At 45.0% G+C, this 24,789-nt stretch overlaps 1 protein-coding gene across 2 annotated transcripts; it reads right to left on the bottom strand.

Annotated features, from left to right (window-relative positions):
- Positions 1 to 3,853: 3,853 nt before the first annotated feature.
- On the bottom strand, positions 3,854 to 24,143 carry CETP (cholesteryl ester transfer protein). 2 transcript variants are annotated; one of them, XM_067549942.1, is made up of 16 exons: positions 23,978 to 24,143; positions 22,273 to 22,387; positions 20,517 to 20,651; positions 19,480 to 19,550; positions 17,153 to 17,240; positions 16,959 to 17,028; positions 16,305 to 16,365; positions 13,793 to 13,884; positions 10,752 to 10,931; positions 9,412 to 9,462; positions 8,623 to 8,790; positions 5,622 to 5,689; positions 5,452 to 5,494; positions 5,274 to 5,343; positions 4,174 to 4,259; positions 3,854 to 4,075 (listed from the first exon to the last, which is right to left on the bottom strand). In XM_067549942.1, the coding sequence occupies exons 1-16, from the start codon at positions 24,102 to 24,104 to the stop codon at positions 4,001 to 4,003; spliced, it is 1,500 nt and encodes a 499-aa protein (XP_067406043.1). In that variant the 5' UTR covers positions 24,105 to 24,143; the 3' UTR covers positions 3,854 to 4,000. The 2 variants fall into 2 exon arrangements, with proteins under 2 accessions (XP_067406043.1, XP_067406044.1); XM_067549943.1 differs by lacking the exons at positions 8,623 to 8,790; positions 9,412 to 9,462.
- Positions 24,144 to 24,789: the final 646 nt, after the last annotated feature.

Here is a 24,789-nt window from a genome sequence, read left to right as displayed (position 1 = left end):
TGGATAAAGCACAGGGCTGACACGGGATAGGGAAGCACAAGACCTGCCTCTTCCCCAGATACTCTGAACCAGCCCTTTAATCCCCCCCTGTTTCATGGAGGATAATGCTTCCCTGCCTCCATGGGCCGCAGGTATAATAGGCTTGGGAGGTTAAGCTTCCCCTAACAGCCACTGCCGGAAGCTCCCTCTTTGCCTCTCCAGCCCACCCATGCTCCACCCCTGCTCTGCTCCCTCTCAGCCCCCTCCTCCGAGGTTCCCCCACCCACCGCTTGCACCTCTTCATCTTCTCCCCCAAGAGACACCAGCAGCAGGTGGCAGGGCCTTAGGGGAGGGGCAAAGAGGTGCGAGCAGTGGGCAACTTCGCAGGAGGGGTGAAGAGGCGCAAGCAGCAGTTGGAAGGGGCCAAGTGGGAGCGGGCAGAGCATGGGGTAGGGTCACGGTCCCAGTGCTGGTGCTCCCCTCCCCTACCCAGACTCCCCAAAGGCAGGAATCACATGCCACCCATGCCGGCCCCATGGGGTTGGCAGGTTTGATTCAGTGGGTTTGGAAAGGTGCAAGGCAAAGTAGATTATCCTCACTCTCTCAAAGGGGCTTATCATATGCTGCTTCAGTTCTGAGGCACTGAAACTCATCCCGTGTCCTGGACAGCAGAGGGTGAGGGCAGGATGTGCTGACAAAAAGGGGCTCCCCCCACTCAGCATATGCTAAACCCTGCATGTCTGGTGGAGAGCACATCTCTCTCCCTCGGTCACACACACACACACCCCTCTTATTTGTTTACCTATTTAAGCAAAAATCCTCTCTCATAACCTTGAAAGGAGGCAGACAAGCGAATCCGAAACCTCATTTGGCTAGTCGCAGGTGGCTCCTGAGACCTCCCCCTGCAGGACCAGCATTGGGGGCAGGTGACCCAGGCATTCCATATCTGGATTCATGTTTCACTCACCTCCTAGAACGTTCTGGACCTTTGTAGAATCTCATGGAACCTTCCAGACTTTCTGAGAACTACAAAGGTACCGTCTTCCATGGCAGGGATGAATCATGCATGCAAATCGTGCATCCAAGTTGTGAAATGGGCTACAAATGCAATAAGAACAAGGTATTCAAAAGTTTAACAAATGGAGGGGGTGGGCATTTGGTCTAGGGCCAGCTCCTGTGTATATTCATGGCGGGCAGCAGGGTGCTCAGGTCAGAACTGGGATGAAGCCATGGTCGGGGGAAAGGGGGTGTGTTCTCCTGGGACACCTAGAAACAACATCTGTCATTTGGTGCAAGGTCTTTGTGAGGGGGACCCTGCGCTTTGAAGTATGTTTTTAAGGGTCCAGCTATGCTTCGAGCTGGGGAGAGAGGCTGGTGCCCCAGCTCCAGGACACACACACCTGCACAGCTCTGCTGGAGCTAGCACGCTAGAGTCGGGATGTAGCGGGGGTAGTGTGAGCAGCAAGAGGACCTATCTGCCCCAGTAGGCACCTAGTGTATGTGAGGATGAGATGGTACTGGGGGCAGGGGGCTAGCCCCTCCCATCTCCCACAGCTACACTCTATTTTTGGGTACTCGTTGGATCTGAACTAGTGTAGGTAGGTCTCCTCCAACTGGGAACTACACCCCACCATGTATAGTAGCCTACGGTTACGTCTACACTGCAGTGCAAGAGGTGTGAGTGTGCTTATGTAGGCATAACCCTGCCAGTTTTGATTGAGCTAGCACAGCCAAAAACAGCAGTGAAGATGCAGTGGCAGGGCCCCAGGAACCTGAGCAACCTGAGCATCTGTCATAGAACTGGGCAGGCTGGTACACCGTGCCCCACAGTTACCCAGCTAGTGCTGGTGTGTCTCCCCCAGCTTCAAACACACCTTTGATGGCTGTGTAGACATAGCCTTAGTCCGCTCTGGCAGAATGACACAACAGTATCCACAGAGAGCCGCTGGGTTGCCAACACTCTAGGATTGTCTTGGAGTCTCCAGGAATTAAAGATTCATCTTGAATTAAAGATTATCTCATGTGATGAGACCTCCAGGAACACGTGTAACCAAAACTGGCAGCCCTACAGAGAGGGGGCAACCAGAATTTTTACCAGGAACTCTGCTGCGCCCACCTGGCTTATCAGCCCTTCACAAGCAGCTAAACTTAGCAGCAGGAAGTTGTGGCACAAGTTAGAGAGGTTGGTTTACTTGCAGACTGGAGGTTGGCCAGATGGAGGCAATCAAAGATGGCAACCTGCCCACTGCTGTTTATACTTGTACACTGAACATTACCCCTGAACACGCCGGGAAGCCCCTGGCATTGCCTTGCAGTTTCCATGCCATTGGTACCGCTGGACAAAGTGAAAGCGAGATAAAGAAAGGGTGACTCCTGGGATCCCAGCCACAGCAGCGCTGGGGTGGGGCAATTTGATTTCACGTCCAAAATGTGCAAAAGAGATAAGGAACTTTGGGCCTGTGTTAAGGTTGCTATTTAAAATATACAAACAGCAGTGCGAACTAGCAGGCTTTTCCCAGTGCTACAAGTCCTCAGGGCTATTTCCTGTCCCCTTGGCTACTGTTCAACAAGCTTACCCCATCCCCCATCGCGATGACTAATGATGCGCCCCAGCGATTAACTGATTAAAACCACCTGGCTCCTCTGAACTCTCTGAATTTTCTTTGAAACTTCTTCTCAGCAGGAGTTACTGAAGCTTTAAAACCTTCCTGTGAGTTCAAGAAACTGAGGCACAGAGCTATTCAGTGACTTGCTCAAGCTCACACAGCAAGCCCATAGCTCAAGTGGGTGCAGACACTAGGCTCCCAGCCAGCTCCCAATCTCCTGCTCTCACTGCTTCTCCACATGTCTGCCACATAAATATGAGAGCATACCGCCAGAAGCGGAAATGGAGCCTCGCATTTCATCAACTGTAGAGACTCCTAGTGGGGCGGGTCTCAAACTTCTTGGAGAAACCCTGACTTTCATATACTTTCAGACAATGGGATAGTTCGGCTCTCCTTCTTTTATTATTGTGATAACCATATGATCCTAGAAATTGCATTTAGTATTTGTTCCCCCCGTTTTGCTTGTGAGTTTTCTTCCATATTGAAAGCCTTATAGAAACATGATGGCTGAAAGAAGATATAATTTAGTACAGGAAAGAGATTGAACAGCGCCAGAAAGTCATAGCATACAAAAGAATGCCTGGTGCTAGAGGGAACATCTATTTCTATTTTTTCCTCTTTCCTCATGATCTTTCTAGCCTCCTCTTTTTGCAGTTCTTAAATTGGCACCAGAGCATCACCACCCCTTTGTTACTGAAATGGCTATAACGGAACACAATATTCCAGTTGCAAATTCTGTGTAGCAAGGGACTCTCTATATCATCTCACACCACAGGATGTGACGCCTCTGCCTAAGCATCAGTCATTTCACCTGCTATATCACACTGCAAAATCATAGCCAACTTACTGATGCTAATACCACCCCTAGGTTTTTCAGCATTACTGCTTCTGAGGTTACTCTCTGGGAAGTTAAACAAGTCGGGGGGGGCTCATCCTAGTCTCTAAGGTTTGTCTATATCACCACACTCCACCCTTTGATATGATTGGTGACTAAAAGAAGCCCGCATGCAACTAGTGCAATAAAATGCTGCATTTCTAAGATACATCAACAGGGATGAAAATGGACCAGTTAAATTCATCACTGTGCCTGGCACTAGTAGTTCTTCGGGCCTGATCCAATCCCACTGCCTTAGTTAGCTTTCATAAGCACAGAAATCACCTAAGACTTTTAAAGTAACAAGAGGTCGCTTTGGATATGGATTTCAGCATCCATGTTTAGCAGGGATTCATCAGAGATATATGTCCATAAAATCCAGAGTATTTCTTGCTAAAAATCAATATCACTTTTATTGGCTGGAATACAGGGAAGTTGACCAAAAACAAACATAAAACCCCATCATATAATTTCATTGGGTCACATGCATTCCTTCTATTTGTACAGTCAATTCCAACACTACTTTATGAATAAATTCCTTCTATAATGTTTTCTTAAGAAAATCTACAAGCAAATGATGTGGAAAGCCAAAGTCCAGCTGTATAATTAGGTACCCCTAAAAAGAGAGAGAAACAAGTTATACTAGCTCACACCGTATTTACCACAAGAACCTTGCAGTGCTCTGTACATAGAAGTAGATGTACATTTATTTACCTCCTTTGTGATGATCTCAGGATTTTTAATTTCAAATAGATTGAGTCCTTTGCTGTTCATCAGTGACGTTAAAGCTGGCTCGATCCCTGTGAAATCAGTGAAACCATCTTGTTATAGATCCACTAATTGTGGTTTGCTATTCCCTTGATACATTGCTATTCCCTTGCTATTCCCTTAACACATCTGATGACCTGACCTCTCAGACTGTTTGACTGCATAGTAGAAGGGCAAACTTCCCCGGCGGGGTATGGTGCCTTTGAGATCCCATGAACTTTGGGCCATCATGAAACTCACTTCAATTGTCCCTATTTTCACAAAATGCTGCTTTTAAAGCATTGACAATTGTACGTGAGGCCTTGATCCTCTTTTCAAAAGGGCCACTTTGCACAGGGAAGACAATTTTTCATACTGGTGAACAGGAAAGTGGATCACACATGGGGATAAACAGTAATTTGTGCCTTTGAAACACACACACACATCATGGAGCTTTTGACATGCTGGCAAACACAAACAAAGGAAACACACCAGAGTGTGATTTTTTTCGTGAGTCTGATGAAGGTGCATCGTGAATACAGTGATACATTGAATTAACAAAAAATTAACAAAAACTCAGTTTAGTGGCCACTTTATTATTATTATTTAATCACTTTAGTGCTGCCTCTGATACCATACAAGGTACTGCCCCATGTACTTGGGTACACTGTCATTAGATGGAAGATTTTCCAAAGAGACAAAGGGGGTCAGGACATCTTTCATGATGCACTACAGCCAGGGACTCCCATGATGCACCACTTCCCCTCACCAAGAAGAGACACCATGGTGCATCATGGTCAATGAAGTCCAACTACAGAGCCTGATCCATAGATGAAAATGGGAGCCAGAAGTACCCGAACTACAACTCCCTTGCAGTATTTCAGAACCAAAATATTTCACATTTAGATTTTTCACCAACAAGTCAAAATTTTCCATGGAAAACAACTCATTTCTGAACAGCAACTATGGAACAATTAGAAACAACTCACAGCCACTTCAAACAGCTGTTCATAAACAGCATTGACATGGCATGTTCTGTCAGAACTTTCTCCACAGGCAGAACTTACTTGAAATCACTTCTGGGATTCCAGCAACTGAAATGATTTTCTGCAGGAAGTGCCTTAGAGATTTGTCATCCTGAAAATCAAACACATTTACAGAAAAAAGTGGTGCCTGCAGAGATCTATAATAATCCCCCCAGTTGGCAAGTGGTCTTCCCTAGAGATTAAATGCTACTCTACTTACCTCTGGTCTCTCCAAAGCACATTTAAAAGCTTTAGGCTCTATCCTGTAGGAAAATATTAACCAAGAAAAGATCAAGTCAGTGAGAAGTATCTGAAAAGGCCGTCTTTCCTTGCAGCTATCGCAGGCAGGTTAAGAGACCAGTGCAATGCACAAGAGATCCCGGTACCTACACAGAGTCAGCGAGATGCAAAACCAGTTTCTTTTCTACATACGCAGGCTGGATAGTGACAGTGACTTCCTGTGAAGAGAAATAGACAGACCAAGTGACTATCTGTCCGGCTTCATCACCAGATTCATTGGAGGAAGAAAATTATTTCCATTCACTTTTGCCATTTCAGCCTGGTAAAATCCTGTTAATCCCCCAGTTACTCGGAGCTCTGGAAATTGAAGCTCTGCGACTTGACTAATGAGGTATGTGCCTAATAAGCTTTATTTATTAGGTCTGTCCTATATGGGTATGCACACAGCACTGATCAAACACTTAAAATCCCATCCCCACAGGCACTGGGGTATTCTGATAAAGCCAATCGCATTAAAAACTAGAGATGTATATGACCCTCAGAGTCAGCATTAAAATAATGAACTATCAGCTTTACTGAATACTTTCCACAGTACACTCTAGAAATAACACTCTCCAAGGGCCTTGGCCCATCAGGAACTTGTGTAAAGAACAAGAGGGACTCTTTAGGGGCTGTCTCTGTGGTGGCTATTCCAAAACCCTGTTTAGGAACAGGAACACAGAGGGGATCTTCCCAAGACATTGCAGTGCACTTGCAATGCCCTGCCACTGTGCCTTATCCTCACTTTTAGGGTGAAACTGCTACTGGCAATAAATACTTGGAAGCTTGGAATTTGTCTTTTTTTAAAAAAGAACAAAAAACAAAACACATTCTTTGCTTTTTCTAATCTGCCTGAGAGTACTGATTTGTTATTCATGAGTTGCTTATTGTCCACACCAGCTTATTTTTGTAGGGTTGCACTTGAGAGCGAGACTGTCATTTATTTTTGCTACCCTTTTTAGATTAAACAAAACAGCAAAATATCTGTTTCGGATGCAACACAGAGAATTATGGGGAACTTGCTAACAGATACAAGAAGAAGAAATGGTAGGTCACATTTTGGGCTGCTTTCTTCACATTGCTCGTCTCCCCCCTTTAAATGGGGCAGACCTTAATTGAGGACTACAATTAAAATTTGAGAAAAAAAGCAGCTTTCATTTTTTTAAAAATTAAGGAAAGTATTTCCAAATTTTAAATTTCATTCCAATTAAAACAATGGTTTTTAAATGCGTGCACATTCCTGTGCAGTGTTTGCAATGCAGCCATTGCAGCTCTATGGATCTGAAAGTAAAAACGGCCTGAAAAATCAGTGAAGAGACTTTCCCTTTTCCTTATAATGTCCAACTTGGGAGACATGAACAGAGTTAGCAAAGTGGAGGAGTGACATGATGAGTAAATTAGATTTTTTAAATTCTTCCTCTTTTAATTCCAGGTTTGTTAGTAACATAGATCAAGAAATTTCTTTATAATAGTCCTCCAATTCTCCTCTCACCTGTGTAAATCAGGAGTGACTCCACTGAAATCAATGGTGTGAAACCAGCGTGAGAAGAGAATCAGGCCAAAGAAGTGGATCACAGAGCACCTGATTTGACATATATGCCTTATTCCGCTCAAGATCTGAACCATATTTCTTTTAAACAAATTGTGGGCCCAGTGCTCTGCTGCCTTGCGCCTAGTGTAGTACGCAACATCCGTGCAAAATGGATGTCAAACTCCCTCATTCTGATTTGGAAGCTGGTATGTCCACTCTGCACAGGTATAAATGGTAACACAAGGGGCAAAGCAGTGAGAAACAAGCCTACTGAATGTGCATATTTGCGGCGGTAGATAACTTCCATTCAAGCCACTCACCCCCATAGTTGAGATAAGCCTCAACTGTTCTAAAAGATAGCAGGCTAAAGCCACAAAAGACTGTTATGACAGATGGGGATTGTGAGAGCAATGCTTTCCCAAAGAGACCAGTTAAGGCAGGGGTGTCAAACATCCGGCCCATGGGCCTGACACGGCCTGCCAACCTTTTTGGTTCAGCCCCTGGCGGCAGCGCGCGCAGCCATGACATCTCGTGGTGTTGTACTCTCTGGCATCGCATACTGCTGCCTGGGAGTACAACACCGCGAGATGTCACGGCATCGTGCGCTGCCACAAGATCTGTGTACCCTGGCGGCAGCGCATGGAGCACGAGACACAGCGCTCCAAAAGTGCCTAGTATTTCAATTTATGGTATGTATGGCCCACTTGAAGTACATTTAATTCAAATCTGTCCCGCCACAGCAAATGAGTTTGACACCCCTGAGTTAAGGGAAGGCTGGCATAAGAAGACTATGGGTGAGCTGAGAATCTGTCCCTGTGCCTATTGAGTTTACAGAAGATCTGTCCATTTACTGAGGATTTGAGCTGCTTTTACTGCCTGACCACTGTTTTTATTTGCATTGCAAACAGAATTTTGAAGAAGGATACATGAGAGCCAGTTCAGACAAGTCTGCAAATCTTTCCATCCTCCTTCTAAAGGACTAGCCCTGCTGTTTATTCCAAGCATGTGCCTTTGAGAGAAAGCTCTTCATTTTGAGTTCCCATTAGAGTGCAGTAGGCGGGAATAGGCAGATAGCAAGAAAAAGACACAGGGCAGGAGGTCGTGGGGGGGGAAGGGCACGGGGGGGGGGGCTAGCAGCACTGGAATGTTGTGTCACAGTGCTAGCCTGCATCCATGCTGCAGATAGCTTATGTTAGCAGGTTGAGTTAGCCACTCTCAAGAGCACTTCCCTATTCCAGTCAACTTGTGTTATTGCTATACACATGTTCCAGGTTTGTGTGTGTAGAGGGGGTTCAAGGAACAGCTGAACTATACCCTATGTTAATTGGCTAATGAGGACGAACCCCAAGAGAATGGGTGGGCGGAGAGAAACTAGCAACTTCAGCCTGCTATTTGTTTAACTCCTCCAGCAGTCATTTATTTTCTAAACAACATCAATGTAATGATCTAACAGTAAAGCGCTGATTGTTTTTATTTGGTGAGCATCAACAGTATTCTAGACGCAACACAGAGCCTAGACTGAGACAGGGTCCCTGCCCCAAGACATTTGCAATCTGAAGATTAATTGAATAAGTAACTGACCTTCTCAAAATATAACAGCATAGTGGGCTCTGCTCCGGGGAAAAAAATGCTGAGTTCCACAGCTACAGATGACTTCACAATTGTCCCTTCAGGCTGGAGGGTAATTTGGGGAGGGGTGAGACTCCAGACCTTAGCCAGAGAGTCATTGTAAGAATTGCCTTGAAAAATCTGCAGGACATACAGAGGACAGGATAAGGGGCTAAGTGCTCAAGACTTTTCTTAGTTGCATGGTACTTGAATTCTTAACGTATGCTGAACGTACAACACACGGCAACCACCTTATAGTTCCAGGTTCTTCTCACTTCCCCCCTGCCAACTCCAGTAGCTCAGTTGAGACACTGGGGGAAGTATGCAATGACGGGGATTGGAGAGAAATCCACTCCCTCCCCACAACTCCACAGCTGCTACTCCAGCCCAAAGGGTGGAGTAGTCTCTGCATCCCTTGCCCCCAACATCCTAGGGTGGTGGGGGGGGGAAGGGGAGAGAATCCAAGATGCTGTGTAGTGGCAAATCACCTAACCCCAACCTGAAAAAGCCACCGTGTTCCATGCCCTCCACCCCCACAGTGGTTCTGTGTGGAAGGGGGTAAATCAGGACCTGTGTGTTTTTGTACTAGACTTTGTGAGCCCAATTGGATAGGTGTGAAACTGACCTTCAGCTGTGTCATTGCCTTCCAGCTTAGGCAGGGCAATCCTTATGTGATTCTTTTAACAGAATATAAAATAGTAAAGTGAATAAACAACAGTGCCACGGTCCATAAAGTTAGCTCTGAACCGGCTCCACAATTACCTCTTGCACAATCCCTTGGTGAGCCTCTGTGTCTTCCATTTCAAACATCTCCTTAAAAAAACAACAACGACATTACAATTTGGCTTGAGCACAGTGTGCCCCCAAACGTGTCACCAGAGCTGGGAGGACCAAAGAGTGCCCATAGCTCCCAAGGAATTCTAAAATGTGGCTGAATTAAAATGTAACAAGAAGGGCAACCCCTGGAGACTGCAGGGCAATGGTCTACCTTGAACCAAACAACCACAGTAACAATGTGTGGCTGGAGATCTTTGCCACCACTGAACCAGGCTTTGGTTTTGCTCTCATTAAAGGTAGGATAAATTGCAATACAACGTTCCCCACATCAGCAACTTGTTTCCTGTCAGCTCCTTCTCCTCCCCCTGTCTGTCTGTCTTTGCTTATTCACTCTGGCCACTGAAGATTTCACCTACTGGATTTTGCCTCTTCTTTTTTCATCACAGTCACTCTCCTAAGCAGAGCCCGAGCCCTGTAGCAATTCTAAGCTGCAATAAACCAAAATGTTCTGGTCTAGTCAGAACTGAGCTTGGTGCAAGCTGGTATTTTAGATCTTCTAACACCGTCTCCTCCAGTATTGCGTTTTGTTTTCCAAGGATTTCTTTTTTCTGTCTTAAGACATGGTTATAGCCAATAAAGATTATATTTGTAAGACTGTGTAAGACATTGTGAAGAAAAGGAGATCTTTTCTTCCAATGATCTCACTGCAAATTTTGCTTAGTTTACAAATCAAAAGATTAATTTTCTGTCTGCCATTGTAACACACTCAGCGTGGCATTCTATCACTCACAGACAGCCACTGATGCTGCTGATACAGCGTTGGTTAACAGAACTGAGACTTTTAGCTCAGGCAGCAGAGGCTCAGGAGTTTAGATCCTAAGTTCTCACTTTCAACCCCCACTGCCGGCCATCCACTCAAGGGACAAATGTTATAACTGCACCCCACATTTAACCCCAGGATCTGAAAATCCTGCTAGACTCATGTAAAAAAATTTGCAATCCAGACAAAAAGCTAAGTGTGTTGTGACACAAAATAAAATAGAATCCACTTTACTTTCCCATAGCTCTTCGGGGTCTGCAGGGTTTTGGTAGATGTGACTCATCTACAAACACATAAGGAGCAGGTATGGAAGTCTAAGAAGGCACCACTTTTATAACCATGATCTCTGTATCTCACTATAGATTCCCTTCTTCTTTTGAAACCAGATTGCACAGCAAGTGATTGCTCTGAGAATTTTCACCCTCTCCCCGAAGTAGGGGAGAAAAGGGCTGCAAAATACTCTATGAATGAGAGAAAAAAGTTAAAATAACCCTGTAATAGTTACCCGTAACTCGTTCCCTGGGATCATTAACACCAGACGTTCATCCAGGAAAGCTGCCAAGGCCAGAGAGTTCAGGACATGGTCTGAAAACCAGAAGTATAACATCCTGGACTCAGAGAGCAGAGATGGCGCGAACATGGAGTCATTGAAGATCACTGAATAGTTCTTATACAAAAGAAGACCCTTGAAATGAAAGAGAATGTCATTGCTGGTGACAACCAATTGGGAAAATAAAAACCAGCTGTCCTCACCTGGACATGCCGTGCTTGGTTTGTGAGGCAAAGTGCAAATTGTGTTTATTAAAACCAGACAGGGAAGGAAGATGATGCACCATACAGCCTGGGCAAGACACTCAGCTACAGCCAATGTGCGCCGGGTATAGCCTGGGTAGATAGCTAATCACACAGGGGAGTGGTGGGCAAAAAAGCCAGTTGTTGCTCCCTGATCATAGGGCTGGGTCCCCAGCATAGAAGAGGGCAGCCTCTTCTAAACCACAGCAGCTGGTTGAAGCCACAAGGGGCCATTATGCCAGCTAGGACCTGTGAGAGCCCAATAACGCTCCAGCAACACCCCCTTTGTGACTAGCTAGACATCCTATGTGGCAGCATTGACCCACCCCCACACGGGGGGAGTCCTCAAGGTGGTGCTGGCGTCAAGGGGTTGGATGGGGCTGAGAGTCTGGCCCTGTGCGTGCAGAGCTTACAGAAGACCTTTCCAGTTATTGAGGGTTTGAGTTGCTTTAACTGAATCTGAGCATCTTTTGCATTTCCATCACTAACAGCATTCTGAATAAGGACAGGTGAGAGTCAGTTCGGATAAAATAAGAACCAGTCTGCAAACCTTTCCGTCACTCTCACTCTAAAAGGCTAGCCCTGGTGTTTACCCCACCATGTGACTTCGACAGAACCCTTTGCACTCCCAGTCCCTACTAGAAAGCAGTGAGAGTTAATGCGGCATCTGCCCTGTATGGTTCAGTACAGACATGTTCAGAGAAACTCTCTTTACCTATGCTCCTTCCTGGCCCCCTCAGGGTCTTTATCCCCATTTTAAGAACATAAGAACGGCCATACTGGGTCAGACCGATAGTCCATCTAGCCCAATATCCTGTCTCCCAACAGTGACCAATGCCAGGTGCTTCAGAGGGAATGAACAGGACAGGCCATCATTGAGTGATCCATCCCCTGACTTCTAGTCCCATCTCCTGGCAGTCAGAGGTTATGGGACACCTGGATCATGGAGTTGAGTCCCTGGCCATTTTGGCCAATAGCCATTGATGGACCTATCCTCCATGAATGTATCTAATTCTTTTTTGAACCCACTTATGCTTTTTGCCTTCACAGTATCCCCTGACAAGGAGTTCCACAGGTTGACAGTATGTGGTGTGAAGAAGTATTTCCTTTTGTTTGTTTTAAACCTGCTGCCTGTTCATTTCATTGGGTGACCCCTGGTTCTTGTGTTATGTGAGAAAGTGTTATTTTGTCTTTTATTCACTTTCTCCACACCAGTCGCAATTCATAAACCTATGTCATATCCCCTCTTTCTCATCTCTTTTCCAGGCTAAAAAGTCCCAGTCTTTTTAATTTTTCCTCATACAGAAGCTGTTCCATCCCTGTAATCATTTTTGTTACCCTTCTCTGTACCTTCTCCAATTCCAATATATCTCTTTTTGAGATGGGGTGACCAGACCTGCATACGATATTTAAGGTGTGGGCGTACCATGGATTTATATAGTGGCATTATGATATTTTCTGTCTTATTATTTATCCCTTTCCTAATGGTTCCTAACACTATGTTAGCTTTTTTGACTGCTGCTGCACATTGAACAGATGTTTTCAGAGAACTATCCATAATGACTCCAAGATCTCTTTCTTCAGTGGTAACCATCATTTTATATGCATAGTTGGGATTATGTTTTCCAGTGTGTATTACTTTGCATTTCTGAACAATGAATTTCCTCTCTCCATTCTGAAAACTGACCATTTATTCCTACCCTTGGTTTCCTATCTTTTAACCAGTTACTGGTCCATGGTAGGACCTTCCTTCTTATCCTACGACTGCTAAGTTTGCTTAAGAGCCTTTGGTGAGGGACCGTGTCAAAGGCTTTCTGAAAGTCCGAGTACACTATATCTACTAGATCACCTTTGTCCGCATGTTTGTTGACCCCTCCCTCCCCCAAAGGATTCTAATAGATTGGTGAGGCATGATTTTCCCTTTATAAAAGCCATATTGACTCTTCCCCAGCAAATCATGTTCATCTATGTTTCTGATAATTCTGTTCCTTATTATAGTTTCAACCACTTTGCCTGGTACTGAAGTTAGGCTTACCAGCCTGTAAGTGCCAGGATTGCCTCTAGAGACTTTTTAAAAAATTGGTGTCACATCAGCTATCCTCCAATCATCTGGTACAGAAGCTAATTTAAATGATGGGTTATATCTGACAGTTAGTAGTTCTGTAATTTCATATTTGAGTTCCTTCAGAACTCTTGAGTGAAACCAGCTGGACCTGGTGATTTACTACTGTTTAATTGATCTATTTGTTTACAGGTGGAGACTTGAGACACAGAGAGAGACTAAGCCCAAGAGCTGAATTCAGGTCTCACAAGCCAGCATCCTACCCACACCTCAACTTAATTTGCCCCAGTTGGTCTCCAGGGAACCTGCCTTCCTAGCCTTTCAGCTGTAAACTGGTTTCCAACATGCAACAGGGAAAAAAATATTCTAACCTTCTAGAATACCTTTAATTGGAGGATCTTAAAGTGCCTTACTTACAACTTACTTCAGCCTGGGAAGTAGGGATTTATTATTCCTATTTCATAGGTGGGGAAACTGAGGCAAAGAGTGGTTAAGTGACTTCAAATATATTATAAATCAGAGGCAGAACCAGTAGAAGAGCTCTTGAGTCTTGCTTCCTTAACCTTTGCTCTAACTGTTAGACAGACAGTTCTGCCTTCTAGCCATCTCCACTCCAGGAGTGAGACAGAGAAGAGAACAGGGAAGAAATTAGTATGAAATGGCCCCCTCATTTGCCTCCCAAATTACTTTACCTTATGATGTGATTCCATGTAGTTTGCCTTTATTACTGGAAACGATGTCAGTGAAATATCTACTCCTATAGCCCCATCCTGAAGGAAATTTTCTGCAGAAAAAACATAAAAGACACTCATTTTACTGACTGTGCAATTTCACAAGATGGAGACCAGAATTTACAAAGTCCATTTGGAATACTAACAGATTAACTCCAGCAGACTATTGGAAAATAATAACGCACAGGACTAGAAGTCAGGACACCTGGGTTCTATTACTATCTCTGCCATGGCCCTTCTGTGCCTCAGTTTCCCCAATTGTAAAAGAGGGCTAATAATTCTCAATTCTTACATTCCAAGGTGCAACAGAAAATCCTTAGATGGATGGACATGAATGGCTTCAGTATCTCAAGCCTCATATTTTAGTTTAAGGTCACTCTCTATCTAACTAATCTAGTAAATATTATTTATCCATCACTGTGGGGCCTGAGCACCTAGGTCAACCAGGAAGGGTGGCCTTTTCAAAAACACTTAAATGACTTAGGACTACAGGTTCTATTAATTATTTTTTTCCCCTTGGCAAATCTTTTCCTCCAGGATGGTGCCTAAAGTTTTTAAGCATGCATGAGCAGTGGTAAATATTTAATCTGAAGGGAGAAGCTCTGGCAAACTGGGATGTCATGTTCAATCGCTGCAATGTCATTTGTAAATTTCTGTTTGGTTTTCAGAATGACAAATCTCTCAGGCGCTTCCTGTAGAAAATCATCTCAGGTGCGAGAAGCCCAGAAAGGATTTCAAGCGAGTGCAGTCTTTGGGGAATGTTCTGACGGTCACACCAAAACACGCAACATCAGTTCAGTGTACAAACAGCTGTTAGCTCAGGGATTCTCAGGGGATTGCGAGCTATCAGTCCCCGTGCATGTCAGTAAGGATGACATGGCAAGGGGAAGTCATCACTTTTATGGTGGGGGGGGCCATCACAGCCTGAAATATTTTCAAAGGGGATCCGAGCAAAAAAAGTTTGAGAACCCCTGTGTTAGCTGGTTCTAACTGCTTTGCTGATGCTGTCCCAGCTGCTCTCATTGCACTGGCGTAAGTGCCATTGTTTCATGGCAAAGCTGGCACTCGAAAGAAGATGTAGCAAGCACATGGGGGCAGTTCTTTGTCCAATATCTGAGGCAGCACTTAAGTGGTCCAATAATAGGACTGGCCAGTAGAATGGTGTGAGAAGAGTCACACTATTGACAACGCTGGCATAAAAAGTGAGTTCTCATCACATTCTTTGATTCACAATGCCGACTTTTTCATCAGACTCCATACACACAAAAATCATTCTCTGGTGTGTTGCATTTGTTTGTGTTTTCCACATGTCAGAAGCTGGAGCATGTTTCAAAGGCACAAATTACTGTTTGTCTCCGCGTGTGACTCTCTGTCCTATTCATCAATGTGAAAAACTGCCTTTTCTCATGCAAAATGGCCCTGGTGAAAAGAGGAGCAACTTCTGCTGAGCAAATCTTGGTTCTTAAAGAACAGTGCCATTGGCCCATTGTGTGAGAATAGGGACAATTAAAGAGAGGCTCGTGCTGGGCCCAAGATCATGGGACGTCAGAGGCACCACACCCAGTCTGGACAGCCAGGCAGTCTGAGATGTCACCTCTGTAAGTGAGTTAGGAGAATGAAGTCCTATTGACTTTCACTGGGATTTGTGCTCTGAAGCAATACACGTGCTTTTAAAAATCCAGCCTCCAGTCTCACGCAGGAACTTCTAATGAAATATTACTTGCCCGATGGACATTAGCATCTCTTTGGAGTCTGCACAGCAATAGCTCTCTCTTCCAATGACTGTGTGTTTTAACTAAGAGTACATCCACTCTAAAATCACTGGGTGTGATTGCAGCTCATGTGGACCTACCCAAGTTAGCTTTGATCTAGCTAGCCCGGGTGCTGAGAGCAGCAAAGCTGCATCAATGCAGACTTCAGCACGGGCTGTCTTCCTGATCTTCACTCAAAAGCTAGGTCAACCCAGCTATGTCACACAGGGGTGTGAAAAATCCGTATCTCTGAGCGACGTAACCCCCGGTGTGCACAGTGCTAGGTCAATGGAATAATTCCTCCAAAGCTCTAGACTTTTCCTCTACAACCTTTCTACAGCTGAAGCCTCTAGTTTTCCAAGTGTAGACTAGCCCTCAGTAAGTACCCAGGGATTAGGGCAGGCTTGTACAGCCCACACCGAAGCCCTAGCAAGATAAAAGCCCACTTGCGTATGTCTACACGAGCTGCAGTCACACCCCATGACTGCAGTGCAGCCGCACCCTCAGCGCCAGCCTGGGTAGTTTCTTTTCCCCAAACCCCCACCAAGCAGGGCCGGATTCAGATCAGTGCAGTTTTGGCGCTGCTTCCCCCACCACTGCCCTGTCTCGATCCCCATTTCGCTGGTACAGTGTCATTGTCTCCTTTGGGTCTAGTTCAGCTTCAGTGGATTGTGTCTGAGAAGAAAGGAAGACAGGAAAGAGAAAACAGGCAGAATACCTACCTGCTCTGTCCTGTATAAAATCTGCCAGCAGCTGGGCCAGAAAGTTAATTTCTTTACACACCTACAGAGGAAAGAAAAAAAAAAAAGAATGAATCATGGACCAAAAAACCCCCTGGTGTTGCCATGTGTCTGAACCCAAGTCTTGCAGCATTTGAGGCCTCCCTGTGATTTGTCTCATGCCAGTTTTGCACTGGTGTAACTCCACTGACTGCATTGGAGTCACTTCTGATTTACACTGCTGGGAGATTAAAATCAGCCTCTCAGTTTTAAACATGACCCTCAAGTGTCTGATGTTACCCTCTCTTTGGACACCAGCACTGAGAGCTTGCTACTGAGCAAGGCAGGGCACTCCACACTGTCAGCTTGTTGCCAAAACCCTGCTGGTCCCAGGATTCCAGAGTCTAGAATCTGGAATCAAACCTATTCCTGGCAGCACAGGTCCAGAGCACTTCACTCAGCCACCAGGCCAGCCTCTATGTGTCATTGGGACTCCTCACAGTGCATAGAGTTAAGTAGATAGCTACATTTTTGCAGGATCGGGGCCTTCATTATTATTATTATTATGCTGTACCAATGCCAGAAGCTTATAAGGCACTTTGTGGACTCAAGACACAGCCTTTGTGTCTCTGTCATCTAGTCATTTATGTTTCTTACCTGGCCTTTTAGAACAAGCTTCAAGGTAAATGAGATGAAGTCTGTGAAGAGCTGTTTTAGCCACCCTGGCCTGTAGAGCGGAAATATCGTTATAGAAATGCATGGGGTGCCCAGCGGAATCCCTGGGGTACAATAGCTATTGGCAGTGCAAACCGCCCTGTACAAAATGATGCATTGCTTTAAGAAGAACTCACTGTTTGTCTCCCTGGAGATGGAGAGTCAGCTTATGGAAAGTCAGGTAACAATCCGAGGTATCAGCAGCCACCCGGCCCTTTGCACACACTGCACAGCACAAAAAATAAAGCTTAGATTATAAACCCTGGGCCACTAGTGCAACTGACAAGAAACCAGGAAGCTAAATAAACAGGGCACCTGGAGCGAGTATAGCAAGGAACAGAAGGAAATCAGAGACACCAGGTTACTAGTGGGAAATAGATCTTTTAACTGAAGCATGCTGAGGAGAGGCAGAACTAGGGTCTGAGGCTATGAAGGGGCAAACATTGCTCATGTACCAAGCTCCATATGTTCACAAGGAACTTCTTTTTAAAGCGCCAGGATTGAGACAGAGAGGTGGGAACCAGGAAAAGTGAGTGCAGGGATCAAATTTTCAAAAGTGGCCCAGGCCCAGATTTTCTAAGGTCTTTAGGAGGGTCTGCTCAGGGTTGCAATGCCTGGGTGGCTTCCTAAACCTAAGTCTCATTTTCAAAAGTAACCGGAGTCTACGGTTTGGATTCCACCTAAAATTTGGGTCCACCTCACTGCATTGCTCCAGTGCCTGAAAAATTCACACACACACCCCACCCCCGAGAGATGTAGTTAAACTGACCTAAACCCCGGTGGAGACACCACTAAATCAACAGAAGAATTCTTCTGTCGACCAAGCTACCAGAGGGTGGATTAACAACAGTGACAGGAGAAGCATTCCCATCACTGTAGCAAATGTCTACATTACAGTAACGTTGCAGAAACGCTGCAGCTATACCTCAGGAGCGCTCACGGAGTGGATTGACCCTAAGTCTTATTAAAAGTCAATGGGACTTAGGCTCCTAAATCACTTGGATGCTTTTGAAACTTTTGCCCTAGTCTCAACTCTGCCTACTAACTTGTTCTGTGATGTGGGCAAGTCACTTCATTTCTCTGTGCCTCTGTTTGCCCATCACCATGCAGTGTTTTGAGAACGGGAGTGCCTGAACTCCTCTCCAGTAGGAAGAGCAAATATAAATTACTCTGGCACTTCCTGCCAGGATCTCACTCATCTCTACCTCCCCCCACACCCCAAAGAGGGGTTTCCTCCCCCAGATGTTTTCTCTGAGAAAGCTATTTTTAAAAATACTTCCCCCCCCTCCTACCCTTCCCTCCCCACCTGATAGCCCAATTCAACGAACTGTAGGGAAAATATATGCAAATCATTCCATGCACTCAGCAATGCTGGCTAAACTGAAGTTAGCTTGCAAACGACTGCAGGCCAAAAGCTCCTGTAATTCATCTGATGACAGAGACAATTGGCAGGCAGCTTGCACCAAGAACTTCTAGGTTCTAATTCTAGTTCTGCACTGACTAGCTGTGATACCTTGCTCCAGTTCCCTTCCCCCCTCTCTGCCTTGCTTTTCCAGTCTCTAAATGGGGTGTTGCAAGGGTTAATTGGCTTAACATTTGTGCAGGGCTCTGCAAAGATGACATGCTGTTGCCGTGCTTCTTACTATTATTGCACTTGAGGCTCTTTAGAGTACTGAAGCAGGGTCTTAAATCAAAAGAAAAACCCAATGCCCTCCCCTCAGCCTTGGATGATTCAGTATGACCTAATGGTGAGAGAACAAGGAGCCAGCAGGAATCTAGAGCCCAGAATGGGATAGGCCATTGACTCGTCGTTTTTCATAAGGTAAGTCACTCGATTTATTATACAGCACTCAGAAACAGGCTCTAGAATAGAAGCTAGCTGCAAATGCACGTGCCGTTGTGAAGTTTAGCTTCCCTGGGTCAAAAAACCCAGGACACGCCTATGTGCAATGCACCCATGGTGGTTTTTTAATCATCCTTAACTGCGAAATAAAGAGGAGGGCTGGTCTGTGGATGGAGCATTGGGCTGGGACTCAGGAGATCCAGCAAAATTCTCAGCTCTACACCAACATAAATCCATGTCGCTCCACCGAAAGAATTTACTCCCACCTGTCCCTTAATTTCTTTGTACCTCAGTTCCCCCTCTGTAAAATGGGATTCTTTTCTCCTACATTGTGCCTGCCTTGCCTATTTAGATTGGTAGCTTCAAGTGCAGGAACTGTCTCTTGCTGCAGGTCGGTACAGCACCCAGCACATCAGGGCCTTGATCTCAGGTGGGCCCGCTAGATGTAACACTACTACAAAAAAAAAAAAAAAAAACCAACAAAAGGTCCATTATATGCTTCTCATAGTAAAACCACATCACGCTCCATGGCAGGAGAGGCTATGCAAAGCTTGTGGGACTCTGTGACTTTAACCCAGATGTAGCTAGAGATGCTATATGCCATGGTGGGCTGCTACTTACTCAGTTTGGTGCTGATTTGGAGATCAATGGAGGATTCAATTTCAAAATCAATGGCATGGGTGAGTTTCACACTGTAACAGCAGAATAGAAAACACTCAGCAACCGTATCAGTCATAGAAATTGAAGTCCAGTGCTGGCACATAGACAGTGATGGGTGCCTTCTGAACACCTTGAAGACATTAGGTAGACCATGTAGAACTAGCCCCATTTCTGCCTTTATTAACCTTTTCCCCCTTGAATAAACAGGGCAGGAAATTGTAACTATTGTTTTTAAAAAAACATAACCCGGAATGCGTTTCCTTCCCTTGGATTCACACTCCCTAGTTGGTTTTTTTTTTGCACTGTGAATTTGCTAGTTGATGTCACATCAAGGACAGAACTGCCACACTGATGTACCATTCAGAGCTCAGACCTAGCCCCGCCTTGTCTGTGAAGCTCTTTCTTCTCCCCTCCCCCACCCCCCGCTCATTCTCCTTGCCAACTAGTGATTAAACGGATGCAGGTTGTTTTGAGAATCCTTTAGGAAAAGTCTGGGCTTGTTTACCTTAGAGAGGAGGCAAATAAAGGGGACAGAGAAGGCAGACAGGGGATTTTTGTTCTTCCTATGTCATAACACAAGATCAAGGGGACATTCAATGAAATTAAAAGGAGGGACATTCAAAACTGACAGAAGGAAATACTTTTGCACACAACACATAATTAGATGGTGGAACTCACTGCCACATGAAGTTGTTGAGGGCTAAAAGATAGCAAAATTCTAAAACAGATTGGACATTTATATGGATATCAAGAATATCCAGTTATAATTAATAATGATAAATAATAATAATAATAATGTAAGAAGAGATATTAAACTCTGTGCTTCAGAGCTTAAGCCGATCATTAACTATTAGAGACCAGCATGAGACCTAATGTGGGGACAGATTATCCCACATCTGTCCACTGTGGGCTTCTTACTTCCGACAGAGAAAGGACACTGGATTAAATGGACCTGGGTTTGATGCAGTCTGGCAGTTCCTGTGTTCCCACGTACTTACAACCAAGCACCGGTGTAGCCATAGCTCAGGGTCCCTTTGAAGGATGCTGTCACGTTTTGAATTGCAATGTCTATGGCATCATCTTCCTTAAAATCTACCGTACTGTTTTCTATGGACAAGTCGTTGATCTGTATGCTAAAGAAGAAAATGAAAATGGTGGATACAGTCCATTCAGAAGGCCCAGTTTGATCTCAGTGCCTCTCTTCTCTCCATGGACGCTCTCTTATTGTGTATTACTAACCTTGTAACTGTACTTAACTCTGAACATTTTCTGTGAGTTTATGTCTAGGAGGGACACCCCATAAATTTGTTTTGTTGTATTGCATTTCTTCTTGGTCATGTTGGTAATAAATAATAATAATATAGGCTTGCATTCTTACAGTTGCTTTTGCTTGATTGTATTAATGAAAATGGTCAATAATAACAAACAACATAAAATACAGCCTCTTTCATCTCTAAGTGGTTACAAGTTGAAAACCTCCCTATAAGCTGCAGTTGCTTGATCTACACCTGAAATGTGTAACCAGTGCCCATGGGTGGCCCTCTGGCCCCTCTTGTGGTGGCTGGGCCACATTTAGAGATTGATAAACCTGATACACTGTTGGCCAATAAAGCCGAGTCATTTAGCTCAGTTAGGGTGTGTCTAGACAGCAAAAACAACCCCCGTCCCCGCAGCAGCGCATCTCAGAGTTCAGTCAGCTGCCTCAGGCTTGGGGCTAAAAAGAGTCATGTAGACATTTTGGAGCTAGGGCTGGAGCCTGAGAGCCTCATGGGGTTTCAGAGGCCAGGCTCAGGCCCAAGCCTGCATGTCTACATAGTTATCCTCTGCTCCCAGAGCGTGAGCCCCAGCAGTTGGCCCATGTGCTGAGACCTGCTGCTGTGGGTGGGTTGTGGGGTTTGTTTGTTTTTTTGCTGCTTGCTTGCTGTGTAGGGGCACCTTTAGGGGCCCATGCTTTAAAGCACGGAGGCTGCAGGTTCAATTCCCCACTGCCTGCAATCCACCCAGGGATACAGCATTACATATGTAGCTCCACCTGGGGGAGAATGCAACAACTGTTTGACAGAGCACACAGAAACACCACCCCCTAACACAGGGGAAACTATGACACCAATTCAAACAGGAGAGGACATGCAGGTGTGTGAGAGTTAACTGCTGGAGGTGGGCCCAGATCAGAAACCCCAGCCCAACATGCTTTGGGAAAGTTCAGATTCTCAGGTGAACTTCATGACTTGGGCAGTGCTTTGAAACCAGGCTGTTCTCAAACTCCTCCTAGGAGACAGTCTGTAGCGCAGTCACTGAGCTCCCACATGAAGATCTGCAGGCTGTGGACTCTGCCTGGGGGTTGGACAGCTGTTTAAATAGTGCACATGTAAATCAATAATGGGTTCTGAGTCACCTTCCTGGTACCTTTCAGTGAGCTGACCCTTCTGACACCTTCCCCCATTAGCGTTGCTCTTTTCCAATGAAGTAAATGACATGGCTTACAAATAGCCTTTGTAGGTTGCTGGATCTCTGGCTGTGAGTGACTTATCCAAATGGCAGAGGCCAAATTATGTTGGCCTCTGTTTTAATCAGGAAATACTTGTATGTGGAAAGGAGCATAAGGTTGCCTCATTCTTCCATCCATGCTGTCAGACTGAGTGAATTTGAATCTCCCTTCAAACCTTCTTCCCAGGCACATTCAAGACCTTATTCATAGATCTGCCACATTTTGCATTACAAAAGGCAGTTCAGAGAGTGAACGGTCATGCTTACTTTGTTAACCCATAGGCCACTTTGCCAAGAAACGACATGGACTTTTCTCCGCTGATATCCGGGTAGCTTGCATGTCTGAATGCTGCTTGAATTACCTGAGCAGTGTGCTGGTTAACTTTAAGTGGAACAAAGGGATAAGAAAGACAATAAAGCACAATTCAGTCACGTTTCAAAATCAGATCTGTGCCTCTTGTTAATAGCATTAAAAGCCATACAGTTTTACTTGGCACCTGATGTCCCTCAGTGCAGGGATAAGCTCCCGCTTGCTTCATGGTAAAATGCTGTCTTAAGCATGTTGCACAGGGGAAGGTTGCAGGGAGAGCACATGCATGTGTCTGAGCAGTTATTTGGAACAACTAAAGTAGCGATTGCTTCCAGGGAATCCAGCCCAGGGCCGAACACTGGAATCTTGTGAGAGCTGTGACCATCCTCATCGAGTGCAAACATCATCAACCTAGCTCAGAGCTAGGGACCTCACTCCAGTCCTTTGAGAGAAGGCATTTCTGACCTCCATAGACAACACAAAAGGACAACGGATGAGACCCTTGGTCCATCACATCTGGTAGCCCCCCATGAGGATGGCCAAGATCATCTGATCCCTTATCAGAGGAAAGTAACCAACCAAACAGCATACTGCACCTAGCCAGGTGTGCAACTCCGTACATGGGGGGAAAACAATCCTTCCTGACGCTTACAGCTGATCTCTGTACGCCCTGGAGAACGCGATGAAATTACCAGGGAGGTGATCATGGCCTGTACAAAATGTTACCAACAGCCATAAATGTATCCATTCCTTTTCAAATTCTAGCCACAGTATGCGTCTCATGCAGAATATAAATGGCGTAAAGTAGTATTTCCTTCTATTGCTTCTAAATACAGCAGCTATCAACTTCATCATCTGTCCTTTTGTGCTTGTATTGTGAAACGGGGGACAAAAGATACACTGATCTGTTTTCACTCTTCCTTTCTTTACTATTGATTGGAATATTTCAAATTAAATACTAGAGCCTTCCATTTGAGGATCTCAAAATCCTCTAGAAATACCTCTATACAGCAGAGAATTATTGTTTCCCCCACTGAGAAACTGAGGCACAGAGACATTAGGTGATTTGTCCCTGGTGCATGGCAAAGCTGGGAATCTCTGATGCTCTTTCCACCGCTTTAACCACTAGACCAGACACCTCCACATCAATTACTGTTGCTAATGTGGTTTTTTTTTTTTTTTTTTTTTTTTTTTTTTTTTTTTTTTTTTTAAAGATTTGGATAATTTCAGAATCCCCCCCAGCAACAACCATAGCTGTCAAAGCTAAATTTATAATGGTCATTAAATGGTGTGTGCTTATATATATAAAATGGTAATTCAATCTATTGATTTGGGGCATAAACTGGTCATCACAGAGGTCAGGAAGGAATTTTCTCCCAAAGTACAACATTGCACAATTGACTCTGAAGCACCAGTCATTGGCTAATGCTGGAGGCTATTGCTGCTTCCTTGGACCAGCAGTCTGACACGGCATAGCAAGTCTCATCTCAATGGGATACTTAACAATGGCAGCCCACAGGCCGATTGCAAAGGCTTAGCTATAAATACAACTGGTTGGGGAAATAGCCGGTACAGAGGATGAATGATGTACTTGTAGCTGTCTGCTGTGCCTGTTACCTGCCTTCCCTGGGAGGTACATAGCGCAATAAAGCAAGGACTTACGCACTAATGCAGCTGGCTTTGTCATTCTGCAGACGATCCCAGTGATGTTGAAGGAGGACGACTCAAACTTGCAAGCCCCTGACATGCTGATAAGAGCTAGCGAGATCACAAAGACCCCGACCATCATTCTTTAGGCTGAAGATCAGGAAGAGTGACTGACTGAGTCCCTGCTGCTGCACTAGCTGCTTTCTCTTCCCAAACAGAGCTCTTTCTAGACAGGACATGAGCCACTTCCCTTAGTTATCCAGTTCATCACACATTTCCTAATCTTCCTATGGCTTCCTTAACCCTTTCAGAGCCACTGCTCTGCCTTCATCCCAAAGTAAGCACTAGGTTTAGATAGGCCTGATTCTTCCTCCAAGACTGCTGTAAATCAGAAATAACGCTACTGATGCCAATGGAGTTATACTAGCATGAGATCTGGATCAAGCCCATGGACCATAAAGGTTCTAACCATAAGCATTCAGGGGGACAGTTTAGAGCTTTGCCCATCACCCCTTTACAGTTTGCCCTTAGAAGAGATGAGGCAGTGATGAGCTGGTTTTGTCCTCCTATAGCACCTTCCAGCCAAAGCGCTTTTAAAAAGGTACCATCAGTTATCATCGCCATTTTATTGATGGGGAAACTGAGGCTGAGTCACTTGTCCAACATTGCACAGGAAGTACCAGTGTTAGGAATAGAACTCCTGACTCCCAGTCCCCTGCACAAAAGAGCAAGGCAACACTGCTTCCCATTTAATTAGGGAACGGCATGTGAATGGCCAGAAATTGACGCCAATGTGGGACAAGAGATGGAAGAGGGAAATATGGGTT

Source organism: Emydura macquarii, unplaced genomic scaffold (assembly GCF_026122565.2).
Source record: "Emydura macquarii macquarii isolate MOO-44397 ecotype Brisbane River unplaced genomic scaffold, CSIRO-AGI_Emac_v2 contig_295, whole genome shotgun sequence".
Taxonomy (NCBI): Eukaryota; Metazoa; Chordata; order Testudines; family Chelidae; genus Emydura; species Emydura macquarii.
This window is presented reverse-complemented; position numbering and strand designations above follow the sequence as displayed.

Excerpts from the sequence above, each read along its gene's own strand:
- CETP (XM_067549942.1), bottom strand. The coding sequence starts at position 24,104 with ATGATGGTCGGGGTCTTTGTGATCTCGCTAGCTCTTATCAGCATGTCA. Across the intron at positions 5,690-8,622 it reads TGCTGTTATATTTTGAGAAG|GAAGTCACTGTCACTATCCA; the intron begins GTCAGTTACTTA and ends TTCTCTTCACAG. Across the intron at positions 5,495-5,621 it reads TTGCATCTCGCTGACTCTGT|GATAGAGCCTAAAGCTTTTA; the intron begins GTAGGTACCGGG and ends ATTTTCCTACAG.